The sequence below is a fragment of the Tamandua tetradactyla genome, chromosome 1, assembly GCF_023851605.1.
Source record: "Tamandua tetradactyla isolate mTamTet1 chromosome 1, mTamTet1.pri, whole genome shotgun sequence".
Classification (NCBI taxonomy): domain Eukaryota; kingdom Metazoa; phylum Chordata; class Mammalia; order Pilosa; family Myrmecophagidae; genus Tamandua; species Tamandua tetradactyla.
The window spans coordinates 146886679-146911752 of record NC_135327.1 but is presented as its reverse complement, the minus strand read 5'-3'; the positions used below and the strand labels follow the sequence as shown (position 1 = coordinate 146911752).

The 25074-nt window shown below is 38.9% G+C and overlaps 1 protein-coding gene across 3 annotated transcripts in view; it reads left to right on the top strand.

The window, feature by feature from the left end:
- Window positions 1-25074, top strand: part of LAMB1 (laminin subunit beta 1) — a 94426-nt gene that overhangs the window by 48354 nt on the left and 20998 nt on the right. For all 3 annotated transcript variants that reach the window (XM_077165639.1, XM_077165800.1, XM_077165715.1), the window contains 7 exons: window positions 12876-13245; window positions 16045-16229; window positions 17340-17581; window positions 21208-21411; window positions 22054-22198; window positions 24130-24337; window positions 24552-24693. In XM_077165639.1, coding sequence (XP_077021754.1) covers window positions 12876-13245; window positions 16045-16229; window positions 17340-17581; window positions 21208-21411; window positions 22054-22198; window positions 24130-24337; window positions 24552-24693 — 1496 coding nt within the window. The remainder of the gene's footprint in view (window positions 1-12875; window positions 13246-16044; window positions 16230-17339; window positions 17582-21207; window positions 21412-22053; window positions 22199-24129; window positions 24338-24551; window positions 24694-25074) is intronic.

The following is a 25074-nucleotide window of genomic DNA, read 5'->3' as shown; positions in this document are numbered from 1 at the left end:
AAATAGGCCCCATCCAACACCTTTCCTTTAATATTTCATTTTTTTCTTAAAGATAATATAATTTTATTTAATGAAAAAATGATAAAGAACATCTGGACTTGTGATTTGCACATTATTATCCCTGCTGGGTCCCAGTGGCTCAAGGGCAGCAGGCTGTGGGCAGATAAAAGGGTCCCACTGTAGAGAGCATAGCTCTCTCTGTTCAGATCAAGCAATGCTAAAGGATTAGAATAAACAGAGTCCTCCTTTATCTCTCAGTTTAGTATGATTTTTTACTAATCCTTTTCTGTGATTTTACATGCATATGTTGTACATATACATATGTAGTTTTAAAAAATATGCAAACGCAGGAATCTTCTTTTTTAACTTAATCTTTCAGACCTTTCCATATTTGTGACCTTAAGAGTATAATCTGAGTCTTCACATCCATTCAGCCCAACCAGAGCAAGTAAAAAATTAGTTTCAAGTCCTTCAATGGTCTGATATTCTTCTCTAAGAATGTGGACTCAAGTTAGAAACAAAAATGCTTCTGGAAATCCATCAGGTTCTAGATAAAAGAGCTCCATTCTCCCCTTGCTTTCCTACCAGATTGTCATTTCTTCAACCCTAGTTGTTAATTTGGGCAGTTAAAAATTATGAAATGTTGTGTTGCAGCTTTTGCCATGTAAAGCTTTGCCCCATGTCTCCTCTGTTCCTGTTCTGGCTGAGGCCGGGGCATTTGGAAATGGGGTGGAATGTTTTGGCTCAACACACCATGAGGCAGTTGCTAAGGGCTCTCAGAGCCCAGAAGCCAAGGAGGCTAAATGCCATGCAGCACTCAAAGTATGTGTTGTGCCCACTTTTTATTTTATTGTTTTAATTTATACCTAACATGTTTTGCCCAGATGCTTTTGACACCCTGTGGAGGAAACTCCTACCCTATAAAGCCCCCAGAGAGAGTGTGATTGAATTGACAGCAGGAGTTCTGCCAGCCACAGGGCCTGTGGAGACCGGATGGCAGAAGCAGGTCCAGCACTGCCTGGTGAAGGGAAGGGTAAAAATGCGTAAGATGGAGAATTCAGAATTCTCCTTGTACTGGAATATAGTCTTAAGTAGAAATGGGAGGATAAGAACTTGAAAGGACTGGATCCAGGGATCAGTAGGGACAAGAGGTGGTGTCATCCCAAATTATGTGGAACTGTGGGGAAAAGAATGTGAACTCTTCTCAAATTGCATAACTACCGAATATTTCTTCAATTTCAAGTCCTCATTTCACTTGAAATGGTTTGCTGGAGGGCACAAAGTTAGACTTTCTGGTGCCACCTAGTTAACAATATGCTTATAGAAAAACTTAAGTCATAGCTAAATATGTTCCTTATGGAAAAAAAAAATGTGATTACATAAAAGACAAATGTGTTGAGCCTTGAACTTACAAATTGTTGAATGTTCCTATTGTCCATGCGGGTTAGGGCTCTTGACCAGTTGTGCAAATCTGAACAAGCCCACCACTGTGCTGGGATGGAGAAAGAATCTCAACCACCCACCGCTGATTGTGTTGGAGTAAACCTCAGCTTGGAGCTCTGCATTGTGCCCTTCAGGAGTCAAAGGGTCGGCATGAGGAATCTTTTTGTTGATTCATAGATAGCCAAGGGAAGGGAAAGTTTTTTCTTTGGGATTCTCTGGCTTTGGGAAGAGGCCAGTCTCAAAATCTTTAAGCCCAGGCAAATGGGAACTGGGGCATAAGTGAGAGGCCCTGGCCATTTTCCTATCATGCTTGTTTCTTATTTCAAATTTTTTTTTTTTAATTAGAAAACAAAGCACATTCCCCTGCTGAGGTATTAACCTTTAGAATGCATTTATATTCTTGTCTTAGGCTGGGATTTCTTTTACTCATTTACCTTATTTTTATCTATTCCTGGTGTGACTCAGGAAATCAGACTTAATTTGATTCTGTAATCACAAATATTCTTGTTAGTATAGTAAAAGCTTGTCTTTTATACTCCTAATAACAGAATATGTCCTCTAAAGTGGTGGGCTAGACTGAAGGTAGGTAGGTTATACCCATGGACTAAGTCCAGTCACTGCCTGTATTGCCTGTTTTACTGGAATGCTGCCACATCCATTTGCTCTACTTATTGTCGATGGCAGCTCCTCCGCTACAGTGCCAGAGGGGAGTGGTTATGACAGAGACTGGTATGGCCTGCAAAGCCTTAGACATTTTATTATCTGGATCTTTACAGAAAACGTTGCCGACCCCTGGGCTACTTAGCCAGCCTGTTTCTGCAGGTGAAATCATTCATCCTCCAACGATCATTCCAAAATTGAAGTTATATTTCTGAGGCCACAAAAAGGTGGGGGGTGAGGTAGAGGCAGGAGAGGATATCAAGAAATGGAAAAATCACATTTAAGAGAAAATATTTAAATTTCCCTCATTTATAGTAAAATTGAAATGTCCAAATAAAGTATCAGTAAATCTTTTAGCATGTATTATAGCAAAATCCAAGAGACCATGTTACTTTGAGGCAAGGTTCATGGCAGAGAATAAAAGCCATTTGTCATCTGGTTTTCTGAAAGTTTAGGTTGTACTTCCCCTGTTCCAAGGAAAATTCAAATTTCAAAGGAAAGATGGATAACCAACATAACATTCAGTGACTGCCCATTGGTGCATAGTGGGAGGGGGACATAGGAAGCAGAGAAGAGCTGATACCAGAACAGGAGGCACTTGCAGGCTGTTTGGAGAAATGATGTACATAAAGTAATGTAATAGCAGCAGAAGTAGGAAACAAGTAGCAGAGACCTTTTCAGTTATCAGAGTAGGCAATATCAGGAAGAAGTGGAGTCATTAGGGAAGATGTCAAAGAAAGATTAAACAAAGCCCTAGTGGCTACTTACAGAGTACTGAGGCATATTATATACATATTCTTATTTGATCTCTTCTTAGATATTTTTTTTTCTTTTTTTTTATTAATTAAAAAAAGAATTAACAAAACAATTAGAAATCATTCCAATCTACATGTACAATCAGTAATTCTTAATAACATCACATAGTTGCATATTCATCATTTCTTAGTACATTTGCATCGATTTAGAAAAAGAAATAAAAAGACAACAGAATAAGAATTAAAACAATAATAGAAAGAAAAAAAACAAAAAAAACAAAAACAAAAAACCTATACCTCACATGCAGCTTCATTCAGTGTTTTAACATAATTGCATTACAATTGGGTAGTATTGTGCTGTCCATTTCTGAGTTTTTATATCCAGTCCCGTTGTACAGTCTGTATCCCTTCATCTCCAATTATCCCTTCTCTTTTTTTTTTTTTTAATTAACGGAAAAAAAGAAATTAAACCAGCATTTAGAGATCATACCATTCTACACATGCAATCATTAATTCTTAACATCATCACATAGATGCATGATCATCATTTCTTAGTACATTTGCATTGGTTTAGAAGAACTAGCAACATAACCGAAAAAGATATAGAATGTTAATATAGAGAAAAAAAATAAAAGTAATAATAGTAAAATCAAAACAAAACAAAACAAAACAAAAACCTATACCTCAGATGCAGCTTCATTCAGTGTTTTAACATGATTACTTTACAATTAGGTATTATTGTGCTGTCCATTTTTGAGTTTTTGTATCTAGTCCTGTTGCACAGTCTGTATCCCTTCAGCTTCAATTACCCATTGTCTTACCCTGTTTCTAACTCCTGCTGAACTCTGTTACCAATGACATATTTCAAGTTTATTCTCGAATGTCCGTTCACATCAGTGGGACCATACAGTATTTGTCCTTTAGTTTTTGGCTGGATTCGCTCAGCATAATATTCTCTAGGTCCATCCATGTTATTACATGGTTCATAAGTTTATCTTGTCTTAAAGCTGCATAATATTCCATCGTATGTATATACCACAGTTTGTTTAGCCACTCTTCTGTTGATGGAGATTTTGGCTGTTTCCATCTCTTTGCAATTGTAAATAATGCTGCTATAAACATTGGTGTGCAAATGTCCGTTTGTGTCTTTGCCCTTAAGTCCTTTGAGTAGATACCTAGCAATGGTATTGCTGGGTCGTATGGCAATTCTATATTCAGCTTTTTGAGGAACCGCCAAACTGCCTTCCACAGTGGTTGCACCCTTTGACATTCCCACCAACAGTGGATAAGTGTGCCTCTTTCTCCGCATCCTCTCCAGCACTTGTCATTTTCTGTTTTGTTGATAATGGCCATTCTGGTGGGTGTGAGATGATATCTCATTGTGGTTTTGATTTGCATTTCTCTAATGGCCAGGGACATTGAGCATCTCTTCATGTGCCTCTTGGCCATCCGTATTTCCTCTTCTGAGAGGTGTCTGTTCAAGTCTTTTTCCCATTTTGTAATTGGGTTGGCTGTCTTTTTGTTGTTGAGATGAACAATCTCTTTATAAATTCTGGATACTAGACCTTTATCTGATATATCATTTCCAAATATTGTCTCCCATTGTGAAGGCTGTCTTTCTACTTTCTTGGTGAAGTTCTTTGATGCACAAAAGTGTTTAATTTTGAGGAGTTCCCATTTATTTATTTCCTTCTTCAGTGCTCTTGCTTTAGGTTTAAGGTCCATAAAACCGCCTCCAGTTGTAAGATCCATAAGATATCTCCCAACATTTTCCTCTAACTGTTTTATGGTCTTAGACCTAATGTTTAGATCTTTGATCCATTTTGAGTTAACTTTTGTATAGGGTGTGAGAGATGGGTCTTCTTTCATTCTTTTGCATATGGATATCCAGTTCTCTAGGCACCATTTATTGAAGAGACTGCTCTGTCCCAGGTGAGTTGGCTTGACTGCCTTATCAAAGATCAAATGTCCATAGATGAGAGGGTCTATATCTGAGCACTCTATTCGATTCCATTGGTCGATATATCTATCTTTATGCCAATACCATGCTGTTTTGACCACTGTGGCTTCATAATATGCCTTAAAGTCAGGCAGCGCGAGACCTCCAGCTTCGTTTTTTTTCCTCAAGATGTTTTTAGCAATTCGGGGCACCCTGCCCTTCCAGATAAATTTGCTTATTGGTTTTTCTATTTCTGAAAAATAAGTTGTTGGGATTTTGATTGGTATTGCATTGAATCTGTAAATCAATTTAGGTAGGATTGACATCTTAACTATATTTAGTCTTCCAATCCATGAACACGGTATGCCCTTCCATCTATTTAGGTCTTCTGTGATTTCTTTTAGCAGTTTTTTGTAGTTTTCTTTATATAGGTTTTTTGTCTCTTTAGTTAAATTTATTCCTAGGTATTTTATTCTTTTAGTTGCAATTGTAAATGGGATTCGTTTCTTGATTTCCCCCTCAGCTTGTTCATTACTAGTGTATAGAAATGCTACAGATTTTTGAATGTTGATCTTGTAACCTGCTACTTTGCTGTACTCATTTATTAGCTCTAGTAGTTTTGTTGTGGATTTTTCCGGGTTTTCGACGTATAGTATCATATCGTCTGCAAACAGTGATAGTTTTACTTCTTCCTTTCCAATTTTGATGCCTTGTATTTCTTTTTCTTGTCTAATTGCTCTGGCTAGAACCTCCAACACAATGTTGAATAATAGTGGTGATAGTGGACATCCTTGTCTTGTTCCTGATCTTAGGGGGAAAGTTTTCAATTTTTCCCCATTGAGGATGATATTAGCTGTGGGTTTTTCATATATTCCCTCTATCATTTTAAGGAAGTTCCCTTGTATTCCTATCTTTTGAAGTGTTTTCAACAGGAAAGGATGTTGAATCTTGTCGAATGCCTTCTCTGCATCAATTGAGATGATCATGTGATTTTTCTGCTTTGATTTGTTGATATGGTGTATTACATTAATTGATTTTCTTATGTTGAACCATCCTTGCATACCTGGGATGAATCTTACTTGGTCATGATGTATAATTCTTTTAATGTGTTGTTGGATACGATTTGCTAGAATTTTATTGAGGATTTTTGCATCTGTATTCATTAGAGAGATTGGTCTGTAGTTTTCTTTTTTTGTAATATCTTTGCCTGGTTTTGGTATGAGGGTGATGTTGGCTTCATAGTATGAATTAGGTAGTTTTCCCTCCACTTCGATTTTTTTGAAGAGTTTGAAGAGAATTGGTACTAATTCTTTCTGGAACGTTTGGTAGAATTCACATGTGAAGCCATCTGGTCCTGGACTTTTCTTTTTAGGAAGCTTTTGAATGACTAATTCAATTTCTTTACTTGTGATTGGTTTGTTGAGGTCATCTATGTCTTCTTGAGTCAAAGTTGGTTGTTCATGTCTTTCCAGGAACCCGTCCATTTCCTCTAAATTGTTGTATTTATTAGCGTAAAGTTGTTCATAGTATCCTGTTATTACCTCCTTTATTTCTGTGAGGTCAGTAGTTATGTCTCCTCTTCCATTTCTGATCTTATTTATTTGCATCCTCTCTCTTCTTCTTTTTGTCAATCTTGCTAAGGGCCCATCAATCTTATTGATTTTCTCATAGAACCAACTTCTGGCCTTATTGATTTTCTCTATTGTTTTCATGTTTTCAATTTCATTTATTTGTGCTCTAATCTTTGTTATTTCTTTCCTTTTGCTTGCTTTGGGGTTAGCTTGCTGTTCTTTCTCCAGTTCTTCCAAATGGATAGTTAATTCCTGAATTTTTGCCTTTTCTTCTTTTCTGATATAGACATTTAGAGCAATAAATTTCCCTCTTAGCACTGCCTTTGCTGCGTCCCATAAGTTTTGATATGTTGTGTTTTCATTTTCATTCGCCTCGAGGTATTTGCTAATTTCTCTTGCAATTTCTTCTTTGACCCAGTCGTTGTTTAGGAGTGTGTTGTTGAGCCTCCACGTATTTGTGAATTTTCTGGCACTCTGCCTATTATTGATTTCCAACATCATTCCTTTATGGTCCGAGAAAGTGTTGTGTAAGATTTCAATCTTTTTAAATTTGTTAAGACTTGCTTTGTGACCCAGCATATGGTCTATCTTTGAGAATGATCCATGAGCACTTGAGAAAAAGGTGTATCCTGCTGTTGTGGGATGTAATGTCCTATAAATGTCTATTAAGTCTAGTTCATTTATAGTAATATTCAGATTCTCTATTTCTTTGTTGATCCTCTGTCTAGATGTTCTGTCCCTTGATGAGAGTGGTGAGTTGAAGTCTCCAACTATTATGGTATATGAGTCTATTTCCCTTTTCAGTGTTTGCAGTATATTCCTCACGTATTTTGGGGCATTCTGATTCGGTGCGTAAATATTTATCATTGTTATGTCTTCTTGTTTAATTGTTCCTTTTATTAGTATATAGTGTCCTTCTTTGTCTCTTTTAACTGTTTTACATTTGAAGTCTAATTTGTTGGATATTAGTATAGCCACTCCTGCTCTTTTCTGGTTGTTATTTGCATGAAATATCTTTTCCCAACCTTTCACTTTCAACCTATGTTTATCTTTGGGTCTAAGATGTGTTTCCTGTAGACAGCATATCGAAGGATCCTGTTTTTTAATCCATTCTGCCAATCTATGTCTTTTGATTGGGGAATTCAGTCCATTGACATTTAGTGTTATTACTGTTTGGATAATATTTTCCTCTAACATTTTCCCTTTTGTATTATATATATCATATCTGATTTTCCTTCTTTCTACACTCTTTTCCATATCTCTCTCTTCTGTCTTTTTGTATCTGACTCTAGTGCTCCCTTTAGTATTTCTTGCAGAGCTGGTCTCTTGGTCACAAATTCTCTCAGTGACTTTTTGTCTGAGAATGTTTTAATTTCTCCCTCATTTTTGAAGGATAATTTTGCTGGATATAGGAGTCTTGGTTGGCAGTTTTTCTCTTTTAGTATTTTAAATATATCATCCCACTGTCTTCTAGCTTCCATGGTTTCTGCTGAGAAATCTACACAAAGTCTTATTGGGTTTCCCTTGTATGTAATGGATTGTTTTTCTCTTGCTGCTTTCAAGATCTTCTCTTTCTCTTTGACCTCTGACATTCTAACTAGTAAGTGTCTTGGAGAACGCCTATTTGGGTCTAATCTCTTTGGGTTGCGCTGCACTTCTTGGATCTGTAATTTTAGGTCTTTCATAAGAGTTGGGAAATTTTCAGTGATAATTTCTTCCATTAGTTTTTCTCCTCCTTTTCCCTTCTCTTCTCCTTCTGGGACACCCACAACACGTATATTTGTGCGGTTCATATTGTCCTTGAGTTCCCTGATACCCTGTTCAAATTTTTCCATTCTTTTCCCTATAGTTTCTGTTTCTTTTTGGAATTCAGATGTTCCATCCTCCAAATCACTAATTCTATCTTCTGTCTCTTTAAATCTATCATTGTAGCTATCCATTATTTTTTCTATGTTTGCTACTTTATCCTTCACTTCCATAAGTTCTGCGATTTGTTTTTTCAGTTTTTCTATTTCTTCTTTATGTTCAGCCCATGTCCTCTTCATGTTCTCCCTCAATTTATCGATTTCATTTTTGAAGAGGTTTTCCATTTCTGTTCGTATATTCAGCATTAGTTGTCTCAGCTCTTGTGTCTCATTTGAGCTATTGGTTTGTTCCTTTGACTGAGCCATATTCTCAATCTTTTGAGCGTGGACAGTTATCTTCTGCTGCTGGCGTCTGGGCATTTATTCAGATTTCTCTTGGTGTTGGACCCAGCAAGGTTGTAATATTTTTCTGTGAAATCTCTGGGTTCTGTTTTTCTTATCCTGCCCAGTAGGTGGCGCTCGTGGCACACATTTGTCTGCGGGTCCCACCAGTAAAAGGTGCTGTGGGACCTTAAACTTTGGAAAACTCTCGCCGTCCTGGGGGTTCGCTAGCCAAAGCGGCTTGAGCCGGCCCGGGGTCCGAACGCAGGGAGGGTGTCCGAATGCAGGGAGGGTTGCTGGTCGCCACAGCCAGGGAAAGAGCCCGTCCGAATTTCCTAGTCGGCCCTGGGCAACAAGCGTGGCGGGAGGGCGCCAGCGGCAGCGGCCCGCCCGAGAGAGTGCACGTTCCCCGGGAGTCACGGGGTCACCGTTCTCCGCGGCCTGGGGGTTTCCGATCCAATTCTCTCAGTTGGTCCAGGGGCTGCGCGTGGTGTGGGTGCCAGTCGCCTTGGTTTCAGGGGACCACCTCTCCAATTCTCCCAGCCGGCCCGGGAAGGGGGAAGGGAGTAACTCTGGCCGCTTGCCACCCCGCCCGGTAAGGCCCGCGCGCCTTGGCGATCTCACCCGAGCTGCTTCTCTCAGCCAGCCAGCCGTTCCAGGATGGGGTACGCTGTCTTTTTTATCTCTGTTGTGGCTTTGGGCGCTTTCTGTATCGTTTCTACTCCCCTAGTAGGTGTCCTGGAGAAGAAACTAAGATCCGCGCGTCTTACTAAGCCGCCATCTTCCCTCTTCTTAGATATTTTTATCAATAAATCTTAACATGCAAACATCCCATACATGGTTTATAAATCAGTGGCTCACAATATCAATACATAGTTGTGCATTCATCACCATGATTTTTCAGAACATTTGCATCATTCCAGAAAAAGTAAAAAAAAACTCATACATACCATACCCCTAACCCCTCCCTCTCTTTGACCACTAGTATTTCCATCTACCCAATTTATTTTAACCTTTGTCCCCCCTGTTTGTTCATCAGCCATCCTTGTTTTTTAGTCATCTGTCCATACCCTGGATAAAAGGAGCCTCAGGCACAAGGTTTTCACAATCACATAGTCACATTATAAAAGCCATATAGTTATACAATCATCTTCAAGAATGAAGGCTATTGGAACACATCTCAGCAGTTTCAGGTATTCCCTCTAGTCACTCTAATAGACAATAATCCAAAAGGGATATCTATATAATGTATAAGAATAACCTCCAGGATAACTTCTCAACTCTGTTTGAAATCTCACAGCCACTGACACTTTGTCTCATTTCTCTCTTCCCCCTTTTGGTCAAGAAGGCTCTCTCAATCCGTTGATGCCAGGTCCTGGCTCATCCCGGGATTTCTGTCCCACGTTGCCAGAGAGATTTACACTCCTGGGTCTTATTTGATCTTGACATAGAAGAACCTAATATCATCATTTCATGGTTGACAAATCTAATTCTCGGAGAGATCGAGAGATTAGCTCAAAGGCAAACCCCTATCTTAGGCAAGATGGATCTGAAGCCAGGCCTGTGGGACCCAGCATCCTTACTCTTTCTAGAGGCCTGGCAGATCCTCAATGACAGCTGGTATTTAGACGGAGGGAATCGCTGTTCTGGCTAGAAGATGATAAGGACATGATTTAGGGGCAAGGCTATGAGAACGGCCCTCAGGAAACAGTCTAACTAGGGAGTCATGGTTTCGAGAGTAGGTTGGTATCATTGAGGGTAAAGTTTATTCAATGGGCAGAGAAGGTCTGGAGGTAGAGAGGGAGGAATATAAAGAAAGCAGAAAAGTTAATGTCTGATAAATAGCTGCATAGACTAATGGTGCCCATTCTGGCAGTGACTTGCTAGTGTTTGCCTCTGGGCTTTCCATTTCATCCATGAAATGAGTACAGTATTCACCACTTACATATCTCTTAGGGTTCTCTCTCTTTTTAAAATAGATTTTAATTTATGGGACAGTTTTAGGTTTATAGAAAAATTTACTTGAAACCACGCAGCTTCCATTTATTAGGTGCTTACTATGGGCTAGACATTTTCTAAGCACTTTATAACTGATTTCATCCTCAAAGCAATCCCATTAGATAAAATCATTACTCCTTCTTACCAAGGCAGAAACCAAAAGTCAGTTTCCTAACTGCTCAGGGGCATGTAGCTGGGCTGTGAGAAGCTAGAATTCAAAACCAAGCAGCCTGAGTCCAGAGCTTGTGCTTTTAGTCACAGTGCTGTACCCCTCAAATGTGGGGTTTACAGGAGTTGGTGAACAAAGGCACTGAAAAGATAAACAATATGATGCAGAATCTGGTAAAAGTTACATGAATGATATAGGCTGAAAACATCTCTGTGGGTTTAGAGAAAAGAGGAATGGTGAGCAGCTCTTAGGACCATTAGTGAGACTGGTTCAAGATGTTTCTTTAGAGTATCTTTCAGAGGCAATTGCAACAGTTGACCGCCATTTTATAAAGATAACATGAGTTTCTTGTGCTTTGCCACAATTGACATTGCATGCTTAGGAGGAGTCTTTCCTTTTAAGTAACAGTTCCTTGCTTGCCTATGCCAGAAATGAGCTTTGGGTTACCTCATTCGGCAAAGACTGTTGACCTCAAATTGCGAGTTAACCCTGTACTGGATGCTGAGAATTGAAAAATAGTTTAAGATGTGTCCCCTGCCTTTGGAGTCCACAGTTTAGTTAGGCAAATAAGATAGGATGTTTTGAGTTCTTACTTATTTACCCCTACCTTTAACCATAAGTGGTTAACCATATCTCTTAAGACTAGAGATAAGGTTACATACAGGCCTTTTGTTATTCAAACATTATACAAATAGCATGACATGTCAAGTGTTGATATAAAAATGGCTTGATCACCTGATATTTGAGAATCTGAGCTGAGTTCAATGATACAGGCACCATAGTAAGTAATGTCAGCCATAGCCATTAGCTAAGAATACTGATATTACACTCTGCCGCTTGACTCTTCATAAGATTCCAAGCCTATGGTTTTGTAAAGTGGGGATTATCACAAAAGCAGGTACCTACAAATTGGATTATAATTAGTTAAAAACCAGTGTTTTAGTCTGTAAACTGCCAGAATGTGATATACCCGAAATGGAATGGCTTTTTAAAAGGGGAATTGATTAGGTTGCAAGTTTATAGTTCTAAGACTGTGAAAATGTCCAAATTAAGGTGAGCCTGTAAAAATGTCTAGACTAAGGCATCCAGGGAAAGATACCTTAGTTCAAGAAGGCCAATGATGTTTTGGATTTTTCTCTCAGCTGGAAAGGCACATGGCAATGCCAGGTAGCTTTCTCTCTAGGAATCTTCAGTAGCTTCCCTGGGGGCATTTTCTTCATCTCCAATGGTCTCTGGCCATGTGGGCTTTGTTGGCTCTGGTGGTTCTAAAGCTTTTTCCAAAACAGTTCCCTCTTAAAGGGCTCCAGCAAGCAACCCCAGCTTGAATAGGTGGAGACACATCTCCATGGAAACCATCTAATCAAAAGCTACCACCTACAATTGGGTGGGTCATATCTCCATGGAAACAATACAAAAGATACCACTCAGCAATATAGAATGAGGATTAAAGGACATGGCTTTTCTGGGGTACGCAATAGATTCAAACTGGCTCAGCCAGTAAACTAGATATTTAGAATTCCTACGACTTTTTCTGGTTTAGTTTTTTTTTTTTTTTTTTTTATCAAGTTATTGCATCTCACCAAGCATTTATTCTTCTGTTTTGTGAATCAGGTAGGGTCAGTTATCTTAGGAGCTGCCTGTTGGTGTCCTTGGGATTTATACCTAAGTTATCTATACCGGTGTGATCTGTGTCAAAGTAAGAGGAAAGCCAATAAGGGACGCCAAGGAAGAAGAAAGGCAAAGACCACAGGCTCTAGAGTTGCAAAGTACTGAATTATAATCCTGGTTCTGCCATTTCCTTGAAGGTCACATAATTTCTCCAAACTTCAGTTTCACATCTGTATAATATTTATTCTAACACCTATTGCACAGGGCAACTGTGAAGGTTAAATGAGATGATGTAGGTAAAACATTATACAGTGCCCAGCACATGGTAAGCATCAATGACTGTTAGCTGTTGTTGCATACTGTTACTATCAGACTGTTAAGAATTGGTTAGCAAGAGTTGAAGGAATGCTTATAGTGTAGGAAGGAGCCTTTGGTAAATGTCATTGACATCTTCACATTGAAACAGTGTCTTAGGATTCTAAACACTGATCTTGTCACCAAGGTTTGTGATCTAGAGGTCAGCAAACATTGCCATTTCCCTTCTAGCCTGTGACTGTGACCCCAGGGGCATTGAGACGCCGCAATGTGACCAGTCCACGGGCCAGTGTGTCTGCGTTGAGGGTGTCGAGGGTCCACGCTGTGACAAGTGTACTCGTGGGTACTCAGGAGTCTTCCCTGATTGCATGCCCTGCCACCAGTGCTTTGCTCTTTGGGACACGATCATTGCCGAGTTGACCAACAGGACCCACAAATTTCTGGAGAAAGCCAAGGCCTTGAAGATCAGTGGAGTGATTGGCCCTTACCGGGAGACTGTGGACTCAGTGGAGAAGAAAATCAATGAGATAAAGGACATCCTGGCCCAGAGCCCAGCAACAGAGCCACTGAAAAACATTGGGAATCTCTTTGAGGAAGCAGAGTAAGTGTTCCTTAGTTATTTATTTATTTTTTTAAATTTTAACCATACAAATAAATAGCAAAGGTTTCCTGTTATGATACCAACTAGGTTTCCTTCCATCACAAGGCTTGGTTAGCCCTGTGAGTGAAAACAAATTCTGGGCCATTTATTTTCTGACAGTCTTTACTTTGGGTATTTGGGTGAGTGAACATGTACTTGCACATCATTGAAGATACAATTCTGGAGACTACAGTACAAAATGTATGTATGTTATACTCACTGCTCCTCTTTGTAAAGGTCTGCTGGACAGTAGAATGCAAAAACACTGGATTTAGAGATAAAAGAACCATCATCAAGTCTTAGCTCTGCTGTTTGCGCTAGGCTTGTGAACTTGGATAACTTGCTTAATTCCTAAGCCTCCATTTTCTCTCCTGTAGAGGGGAGATGAGAGAAAGGATAATGAAATAAACCTTTACAGAGTATCTAAAGGATTGGTGTGTGAAATGTAGCTGTAAAGAACATTACAAATATAAATTTTTGATATAAGTATTGGTAGTATTGGGGAAATTGTCTTACCACCAATAAAACTTATTTCTGATCATTCCAGCTGCTCAGCCATTGGTCAACTAGACCAGTGCTTTAGTCGTCAAATGAAACATTCTCTACAATGGAAAATCCTCTTCCTAATTCTTTTCTGGGTAGTCGCCTCTCTGATTGGATAATGCTTGTTTTGCCAATGAAAGCAGAGAGAATTGAGTGGTGCTTAACTCCTTGAGGATTTGTCTATCCTTTCTCCTCTACTCATCTCTGCTGTCCTCAAACATTCCAACTACCTTTCTAAAAAGAGGACCCCAAAACAGCACAATAAGATCTTAGAGCTGAAAGACCAAACAGAAAATGGTATGAAATGAAAGATGTTTCCCTAAATGCTATTTTATTTTTATTGCGAAGTTACTATATAAACATGTGCAGTGGGACCATTTCATAGCTAAATTCTGTACCTTGAGAAGGATTTTACATTATGACAGAATTACAATAATATTTTTTGTGTGATGGGAAACAACTCAACATTTCTCAGAAGCCAGGTGGATTTTTCATCTCAAAACTATGTGAAAAGTAGGAAGGGAACAGCTAACCTTAAGTGACTTGTAGTAGGAGGCCCTTCCACAGGTAACTAGATTTAAGGCAACCTGATCTCTTGATTTCAAGCCCCAGGCTTTGTGCCCTAGGCCACATTGTTGACCAGGGTGTTAGAAAATTTCTGACGTGAACTGATAATGCATTTAATGAATTTTGCCTCACTAAAAAGACTAAGGTCTTTTAATAAATAGGCCTTTTAATACACAGCAATCACAAGTTTTGGAAGGCCGTAGTCTGTGCAAGTCCCTTAAGGAAACGATTCTTGGCCTGGTTCTATCTACCTCTAGAACAAAAACATCTGGTGACCTTTGAGAGGCTGCCAGAAGAGAGATTACATTTCTGAAACAGCTCTATTTCTATCCTCGCTATTCATTTAACTAGATAGATGGTAATCATCTCAAGAAAACTAGTTTCTTCAACATAAAACCCAAGGATGAGTGTTTTAGGGTGCAAAGCGACTTTTATAAAAACTAAAAACTATACATTAAATTTGATTTTTTTTATTGTAACATTTTCATGAGAGCTGAAAAATAATGAAAGCCTTCTGTGAATTAACAGAAGAACAAAGCAAAAAGAAATTACGCTTATAATATCCACAGGGGAAAAAAAAATGGGTTGTTTTTTTTTTTTAAAGTAACAATCTACCAAAGCAAATGATCCATGCTTTTTCTTTGAATTGAGTCATGGTAATAGCTCAGCCTTAAATATCATTTTTCTAAAGGCCTCTAATCTTTTAGCATCTTCAGACTTTCCCAGTTTTTTGGGGCTTTTTTTTTTATACTGAGAAAACAATTATATTTATCAGGTGAACCAATAAATACATAGAGCTAGGTCTTCACAAATATTACTTTCTTTGTGATTATATCTATACTGTATACAAATAAGTAGATATGTTGTGTGTATACATACACTAGCTATACACTTATAAATAAGTGCCTAAAATACAGCTTTGGAGATATGAAAATACAGAACCATTTTGTTCATTAAGTTGGATTTAGATTCCAAAATGAAATACTGTACAAACTAAACATCTTTCATATTTCATTCTCAGTAGATATGAAATATGGAAAATAAGTTTTTTCCCCCTATGGAAAATAAAATAGTTGTTTGAAAGAATGAGGCTCCTTTGATGAAATTTTAGGTGAAGGGGAATATATTAAAAGCTGATTTTTGACAGTACCCTGACATCTTTGTGGTAGTCTATAGGGCTTCGTATCTACATGTTCCATCTTGAAGGAGATCCCTGAGACTCAGAGAAGAAAATTTTTGGCAGGTGGGAGGGAGGCACTGGAGTTGTTTATGTCTTCTGAGTTTATGCGATTATGTTGACTTGAAGCTATTCATATATGGAGCTGGAATTCCACACTGTGTCCTGATATACATATTTCAGCAGAGATTTGGAATCCATCAAGTGGCATGTCTTCACACAACATAGCTGAGTCGTACTTCTGTGTTTTCCTCAATGTCTTTGAAGAAAGAAAACTGTTAGATTGAATACAATCTTTTATGATAGAGAATAAAACCAGAATTTAAAAAGAGATGAATTGTTACAAATTACTGAATTGGTTTGAAGTTACAGAAAGTGATGAATACAGTATTGGTAGAAAAATGTAAAAATGAAAGTTAAAAATTCCTATTTGGTTTATTTTACATAGGTAAACTTAACCCTTCCCTTCACAGGAAGCTAACCAAAGATGTTACAGGAAAGATGGCTGAAATAGAAGTGAAACTATCTGATACAGCTTCACAGAGCAATAGCACAACTGAAGGACTGGATTCTCTGCAGACAGAAGCAGAAAACCTAGACAAAACAGTGAAAGAACTTGCTGAACAACTGGAATTTATCAAAAATTCAGATATTCGGGGTAAGCATTTTTGTGCAAATATTCAAGCCTGGACAATGGATTTTATCATATAAGCATTTCAAAAAAAATTTTTATTAGAGCAGCTGTATGTTTACAGAAAAATCATGCAGAAAGTACAGAGTTCTCATATACCTACCACTTTCCCACATGCAGTTTCCCCATTAACATTTTGCATTAGTATGGTGTTTTTGTTATAATTGATGAAACAATATGTCTAATCTTTTAATACAGTACTTTCAGGAAAAGATTAAATGCTTTAGAATTTTTTAACTTTTTCTCAGAGTCTCTGGAACAAATGAGGATTGAACTTCCCATTTTACAAATGTGGGAACTGGGTCACAGAGCCTCTAAGTACATAGTAAAGTTTTCACTTTTTCATATTTCTAGTTAGTGGTTTAGCCCTCTGGGTTTTTCTTGGAAGGGGGCCCCCTTGAATAGTTTAGGAATTAAGTCAATACTTATGAAAATCTTTTTACATTCAAGAATGTTGCTTAGTCAGGAAATAACTTTCTTAAATCTTTCATTTACTGATATCATAGACCAAATTTGGCCCTATCCCCCCAACCTCTCTAACCCTCCCCATGAAAAAAGAAAACAGAAATATGTCAGTTCACAGTCTCCCTGTTTTGTGTACAATCCCCCCCTTTTTTTTTCTAGTGGGGGGTGAGCCTGGATCCCTAAAGCCAAAGTAGGTCACATGTCATGTTTTATGTACATAATACCAGATAGTTGGGTGGCTCTAAATAGTTAAATGACTAAGAAACAGGAAAAACATCTGGATAAGTTATCTACAGGCTGCCAGACACCACCTATTTAGAAAGAACTAGGTGTCTGGCTGTGTGTAGAAACAGCTGCATGATTGACTTAAGTTTCCATTTCTCATGTAGATGTTTGGCATCCTTCAGACCCAAACTCAATGATAAAGGGAGCAAAATATATTCATTCATCATGAGAAGAAAATTATACTACTTTATCAAAATTTTCTTTCTCGGATTTTGAAACAAAATCATACAGTAAATTTAGGGCCAAAAGCACCAAAAAGGGATATTGCTTGGGGAGGAGATCAGGTACAAAGGGATTAACTGTGGACAATTTGATTTCATGTCATAGGTGCCTTGGATAGCATTACCAAGTATTTCCAGATGTCTCTGGAGGCAGAGGAGAGGGTGAATGCCTCCACCACTGATCCCAACAGCACTGTGGAACAGTCAGCTCTCACTCGAGACAGAGTAGAAGACTTGATGTTAGAGCAGGAGTCCCAGTTCAGGGAAAAACAAGAGGAACAGTCTCGCCTTCTTGATGAACTGGCAGGCAAACTACAAAGTCTAGACCTTTCAGCTGCAGCTGAAATGGTAAGGTTTGAGGGGCTGGTCTCACTGCTGTGGTGCTCTAATAGGAAAAACATCCTGATTTGTCTCCTATTGGTTGCTTTGCAAATGAATCAGCAGGAGTATTACTCACAGGCTCAGGTGTCTGAACTGTCTCTACGCAAGGAATTAGTGATATGAGGCCTGTAAGGGGAGTTTTCTTAGGATAATTAATAACTAAAGATGTGGTATCCCTGACCAAGACAGGTTAAAAACACAGCATCTGTGTTCCCAACCTTCCTTCTCTTCTAGCTGTTTCTCTGAGGTATTGCCAAAGAATTATCTACTTCCCCATACTGTTGTATTAACGGTGGCTTTTTATTTAAACTCGATCCTTTTTATTTCTTCTTTATGTTCAGCCCATGTCCTCTTCATGTCCTCCCTCAATTTATCGATTTCATTTTTGAAGAGGTTTTCCATTTCTGTTCGTATATTCAGCATTAGTTGTCTCAGCTCTTGTGTCTCATTTGAGCTATTGGTTTGTTCCTTTGACTGAGCCATATTCTCAATCTTTTGAGCGTGGACAGTTATCTTCTGCTGCTGGCGTCTGGGCATTTATTCAGATTTCTCTTGGTGTTGGACCCAGCAAGGTTGTAATATTTTTCTGTGAAATCTCTGGGTTCTGTTTTTCTTATCCTGCCCAGTAGGTGGCGCTCGTGGCACCCGTTTGTCTGCGGGTCCCACCAGTAAAAGGTGCTGTGGGACCTTAAACTTTGGAAAACTCTCGCCGTCCTGGGGGTTCGCTAGCCGAAACGGCTTGAGCCGGCCCGGGGTCCGAACGCAGGGAGGGTTGCTGGTCGCCGCAGCCAGGGAAAGAGCCCGTCCGAATTTCCTAGTCGGCCCTGGGCAACAAGCGTGGCGGGAGGGCGCCAGCGGCAGCGGCCCGCCCGAGAGAGTGCACGTTCCCCGGGAGTCACGGGTTTGGAAGGGGCCTCCCCCACCCGTCACCGTTCTCCGCGGCCTGGGGGTTTCCGATCCAATTCTCTCAGTTGGTCCGGGGGCTGCGCGTGGTGTGGGCGCCAGCCGTCTTTGTTTCAGGGGACCGCCTCTCCAATTCTCCCAGCCGGCCCGGGAAGGGGGAAGGGAGTAACTCCGGCCGCTTGCCACCCCGCCCGGTAAGGCCCGCGCGCCTTGGCGATCTCACCCGAGCTGCTGCTCTCAGCCAGCCAGCCGCTCCAGGATGGGGTACGCTGTCTTTTTTATCTCTGTTGTGGCTTTGGGCGCTTTCTGTATCGTTTCTACTCCCCTAGTAGGTGTCCTGGAGAAGAAACTAAGATCCGCGCGTCTTACTAAGCCGCCATCTTCCAGGAAGTCCTCGATCCTTTTTATACCCTGGACATTTTTTTTTTTTTTTTTTACTTTGTTCTGATTCAAAATGCAAAATTCAGCTCAGTGTAGGAATTCTGAGAATTATTCTGAGGAGGAACTCCCTTAAAAAAAAACTGAAGGGAGCAAAGGATTTTTATGGGTGTCAGCTAAAATGTTCCTTTGTTCTAGTAACTTTACCTGGTGAACATTAATCCTGAGACCAGCCTAGAAAGTGGATTCATTTCCCAGAAGCTTTTAAAAAGTAACCCTGAAGCCAAATGAAATTAAGTAGTGAGATTAATGAAAATTCGGCAGATGGCCAAAAAAAGCCAAACTGAGCTTATTTCTTCCTCCTGCTTTCTTTTTGTTTTTTTCCGAAGAGTATCAGAGAATTTGGATGGTAATTTTTTTGTAGGTTACTATTCCTCTGTGTTCTGGAACTGAGAGAACACAAAAGATGAGGGAAGGTGCATAAGATTCTTTGAAGAGTTCAAACTTAATACTTCTCTGTCTCTCCGCCTCTCCCACTCTTTTTTTTTTTTTTTTTCATTTGCGTGGGCAAGCACCCGGAATCGAACCCCCCACTCTTTTTTTTGAGATAAAGAAAACTGTACTGTTTTGTGACCAGAGTTATTGATGCCTGTGAGTTTTTATATTCATAATCTCATGAAACTTGACACCATCTGGTAGAAATGGGAATAAGGTCTCTTGTCAGCATTTAATAGAAAGGAAGTCAGAGGTCCAGAGCGATGTTCAAGTTGTACCTAACAACAGACAAAATTGTTGGAATCTTCTTTCCTTTCAGTATCAAATCTTTCTTCACAAGTTCTACTAAAGATCAGTAATCAAACAAAATCTTGGCAAAGTAAGATGAGAGGCAATTTAAGCATACTAGGAGACTTCAGCTTTTAACAGAAGGCATCCTGTAATGGAGTGGGTGGCACGGAGGCAGGAGTACCTCTGCCATGTGAAGGGTGCTCTTTCCAGGCTTCCTTTTCCACCAAGGAATAACAGCCAGCTTCTTCAGTTCTCTTATATGTTTTAGTTATTTATTATCATATGAGAACTCCCCTTACAGGTTCCGTATCACCATTTCTTTGTGTAGAGATAGATTTTTGTCCCTTTTTATCTTTGTTTATATTTAGCTGGAACATGCTGTTTTTTTCCAAGGGTCTGTTGAAATAAAACAGATCGAGTGTGCTGTCAGTTTGTTTTAGTAAGTATCCCTTAGGCCTTACACTTTTCTTAGGGCTCATGTTCTCCTGTAGCACAAGGGAAGAGCTTTATTTTCTGAAGCTTTTTATGTACTGTTAAATTACAATATATGAAAGATCATTATTGTAGTTATTGAGATATAATGGGCTTATACAGATCTTAAAATTATTAAAGTTGATATCTATTCAAAGACTACTTCTTCTTAAAAACGGTATTTTCCTTATTTGGGGATATTCTCTTAACTGATTTTCATTACAGTAAACCCTCTGCCTCTTTTCAGTACGGGCATTTTCCATAAAAGGATAGCAAAGTGTAATTTTATTCCAGTTCAGTCCTTGAGCATATAGATCACTTGTCATTTCTGAATTTGTGCTTGTATACCAAGAAGGTGCTGTGATCTTTATGAAGTTTCTGGAAGATAAAAAAGGATGAGAGTAGAAGAAATGGGGTTTTTGGAAGAGTAACATCCACCTTTGCTTATACTGTTTTCTCTCTTTCTTTCACACTGGAATGTTCTCCTACTTTCCCTGCTTAAATTCTACCAGCCTGCAAATCCTTCCCCAACTACTCCCACCTCATTAGTCTGTTTTCCTGTATACTTACTGCATCTGACTTGTTCTTGGCCATTTTCTATCTTCCTGACCGGATGAGAATTTTTGAAGAGTAGATAGTGAGCCTTTTAGGTCACCATATTTATCAGAGCAGCTAATATGCCGGGTCCAAAGAAGGTTCTCAGTACCTATTTTTTAAATTGAACTTGTTTAAAAGAAAATGGAGGCATTCTTTGGCTCCCACATTGGCAGAATTCAATTTGATACAGCAGATAATATAAGCAGAGCCCATATGACACTTTAATTCATTAGGGCAGGAAGGAGGTGTTGAAGAGTTGTAAACTTTCATTGTTTCCTTGGTAACCAGGTTAGCTTATTCCTAAACTCTATGCTTGTTTCTCCATCCTGAACACTTTTCAAGCAGCCTCGATGAGGACCACCTGCATGCTCTCTGGGGCCACCCAAGCCCTGCACAGCTGTTGTACTGCAGCAGACTCATAAGCTGAACCCTTGTGCCTGACCCTTGGCTTGTTACAGACCTGTGGAACGCCTCCAGGGGCCTCCTGCTCTGAGACTGAATGTGGCGGCCCAAACTGCAGAACTGATGAAGGACAGAAGAAGTGTGGGGGGCCTGGCTGTGGTGGTCTGGTCACTGTTGCACACAGTGCCTGGCAGAAAGCCATGGATTTTGATCGAGATGTCCTGAGTGCCCTGGCTGAGGTGGAACATCTCTCCAAGACGGTAAGTCAGTGGACGACCTGCTGTTTGTTTGCTTTAAGCTGTAGACGAGAGGATCTGAAAAGGAGAAAGCAATTCTAAATGCTGACGAAAATGAAAAGAGAATTTCACACTCTGGTATTGAAGTTCATATTTTTGTGAGGTTAGGAAAAGAGATGGTGAGATTTAATTAATAGATTAAGAATTTGCTTTTTTCCTCACTCTCAGTGTAATAATACACGTGCTTCACCATAAGCTTAAATCTTAGACTGATAGTATGGGATAACCATGCATTAATTATCATGGATCCAGTGTTATGAATACATCTAGCTGTATCTACCAAAATTCTGTACTAAGCATTTAAAAAAGCATTTATTTCTTAAGTGACACACACTGAAGTTTTTATACTAGCATTTGATAGACAACCAAATGTTTTGGAGAAGTTAAAAAAAATTATATGCTAATCCAATTTATATAGGAATCTGTGTACCAAATACTTTCAGTCTGTTTAGGAACATAATACTTTTGAGTAGGAGAAATTTGCTTCCAAAGCCATGAATCCAAATGCTTGGTTTTTCAATATGATTTTCTGGACCTTTTCTAATATTCTGGTCTGCTTTGGAAAGGGTGAAATTATTCCATGGGTTATTTGTTCCTCCTATGTAGGTCTCTGAAGCAAAACTGAAGGCAGATGAGGCAAAACAAAATGCTCAAGATGTTCTGTTGAAAACAAATGCTACCAAAGAAAAAGTGGACAAGAGCAATGAGGATCTGAGAAACTTAATCAAGCAAATCAGAAATTTTTTGACCCGTAAGGAAATTTTTCATTTACTTTTAGATATCTATTCCTATCTTGGAATATAGTAATGCTAACATAGATTCTGAGTGAGAGGCTATAATGAGTCTACATTTTAGAGAAAATCATTTCTGGAAGGGAATAAAGTAGAACATCCAGATAAGCTGTAAAACTTCCACATTAAAAAATGGATCATTTCTTAAACTTATGTATGCATATGCAAATAACCTTCTCCAGTGTTATGCAGATACAGACACAACTGATCAGATGCCCAAGTAGCAAATCAGGAAGTCAAACATTTACTGTGAGAATTGAATTTGGAATTTATGTTGGGGAGATTATATATAATGTCGTTAGAACCTTAGCTCAAAGGATTAGTTTTTGTTGTTGCCCCTAAAGCTTAGTAATCCTATTATTTATAGGATATTATACTGTGGTTAAACAGCTCTGTACCTTAAGTGTCCTGTACAAAAAAGAAAATCTCTGGAATTCATGGTCCAGATGAGATTTTACTGGTCAATTTGAGTATTATCAGTAAGGATGATTATGACTGCAGATTACAAAAAATGCTCAATTGAAGTTAACCTAATCAGGAAGTCCAACAGGAGGACCTCTCCATGGCTCAGAGATTCACATACTTCTCATCTTTTTTTTGCTCTGCCATCTTAGGCACATTATCTTTCTTCTCACGGTAGTTCCTCATGGTTGCTGCCAAATTTCCAGACTTTCCATAAAAACAGAAGAGTATCTAATGCAAGAAGAGAGCACCAATTCCTTTGTGCCTTTTTAAAAAGGAGGAAATCTTGCGCAGAACCCTTCAGTTATCCCCATAAATCTCTTTGGCCAGAAACGTCACAGGCCTACACATAAATGTCACTGAAAATGACATTACTATAACTGGCAAACTAATCAGGATTTAACTCTGAGATGAAACTTTACCTTATTATAGAAGAAGATGCCTGAACAAAATAAGGATTTTGTTAGCAAGGAAAAGAGGGAATGGCTAATGAGTAAGACGCCAACAGTATTTGCTACGGAAATTTTATGGAATATCCTGTGGGAGCTGTCACTCAATAACATGTTTTCCTGTGATTAAACTCCTTGGGGTCCATTTTTTAATTTGATAGTTTAAAAATAAAAACTTAAAAATGAATGTGGGGGGTGCAAGGGTAGTTCAGTGAGGAACGAGGTTTGATTCCTGGCCCATGCACTTCCCAAACAAACAAAAATTTGGCAAACAGTGCTGCAATAAGGGGATACTCACATGGAAAAAGAATGAAATGTGACCCCCCGCCATATAGCATACAAAAAAAAGTGAAATAAAAAAATGAATGTGGATCTGATGTATTTGAAGCTCAAACTCTGTCATTTATTTTGATAACTACAGCTTCTTTGACAATACACCATCCTGGTTCTCCTGTCCCTGTGACTGGATTTTCTCCCTTTCTGTAATTTCCTGACTCTAGATAATTTATAAGGAATATCACTTCTTCGTATCTACATTTGCAATAGTTCCTTAGCTAGTCTTCCAATCTGAAAAATTTTCACTGCCTTTTAAGATCAAACCCCAGCTTTTATACCTTGACCTCTATGGTTTTCCACAGTCTCTCATGCTCTACCTGCACACTCTCTCCATCCAAATACATCCTTTCTTTCAAATCCTTCTTATCACTCAAAACTTGACCAGTTCCCTCATCATCTATGAAGTCTTCCCTCAGTCCCCAACTTGACAACAACTCCGAGTAGTATTCATTGTCTGTAGTTATTTTTTTGTGTGAGTAGGTCTCATCTCCCCACCTGATATATTATAAATTTTAATCAGAAAGTGCACATCTCTGGTGTAACCCCACAGTGCTGTTTACATAGTTGATGACCAGCAAGCAGCTGAATGAGTGAACCCATCTATGATTTTCATCTCTTTATGGGGTTATGTTTGCCTTTCACAGAGGATGGTGCGGATTTGGACAGCATTGAAGCAGTTGCTAATGAAGTATTGAAAATGGAAATGCCTAGCACCCCACAGCAGTTACAGAACTTGACAGAAGACATTCGTGAACGAGTTGAAAGTCTTTCTCAAGTAGAAGTTATTCTACAGCAAAGTGCTGCTGACGTTGCCAGAGCTGAGATGTTATTAGAAGAAGCTAAAAGAGCCAGGTATCTGAGGATGTTTTGACATTTAGGGGGTTATTTTGAATAGCTAGCATGAATAGTTAAGTATATTTCTTTAACCAATGAAATTTTTAAGAGTGACCTGTGTGATTCTCTCGGGGTCATTTCAGGAAGTGTTCTTTAAAAGACATGCTCTTTACACTGAGAGGAAGAACTTTTTTTGCTTTCACATAATATATTGTCTCATTCTTTCACTCAGCAAAAGTGCAACAGATGTTAAAGTCACTGCTGACATGGTAAAGGAAGCTCTGGAAGAAGCTGAAAAGGCCCAGATTGCAGCAGAGAAAGCAATTAAACAAGCAGATGAAGATATCCAAGGAACCCAGAACCTACTAACTTCAGTAAGATGTTACAATTCTTATTGGTAGAAGAAAACGCCTACATACAGTCATTTATAAGAAAAGTGCATGCATATGAAATAGTTATCTATGAACAGAAATTCTTACCACTGAACATTAAAGAATTCCTCTAGTTTATATAAGTTTGAACTGCTTCATTAACATAGATGTTAAAAGTGACTGGAAATGTTTTCAAGGGGAAAAAAAGGACTCTGAAGATACTGAAACATTAAATCCCATTCATTTTCTTCTCCTCAAAAAGCCTAAGAAATTGATTCCTGTTCAGAAAATCACACTCCATTCAGTAGCATAAAGTATAATATATATTTCAAAATCCAGTTTTAAAAACTGTCTTGCTGTTATAAACCAGTCCAAATACAACCT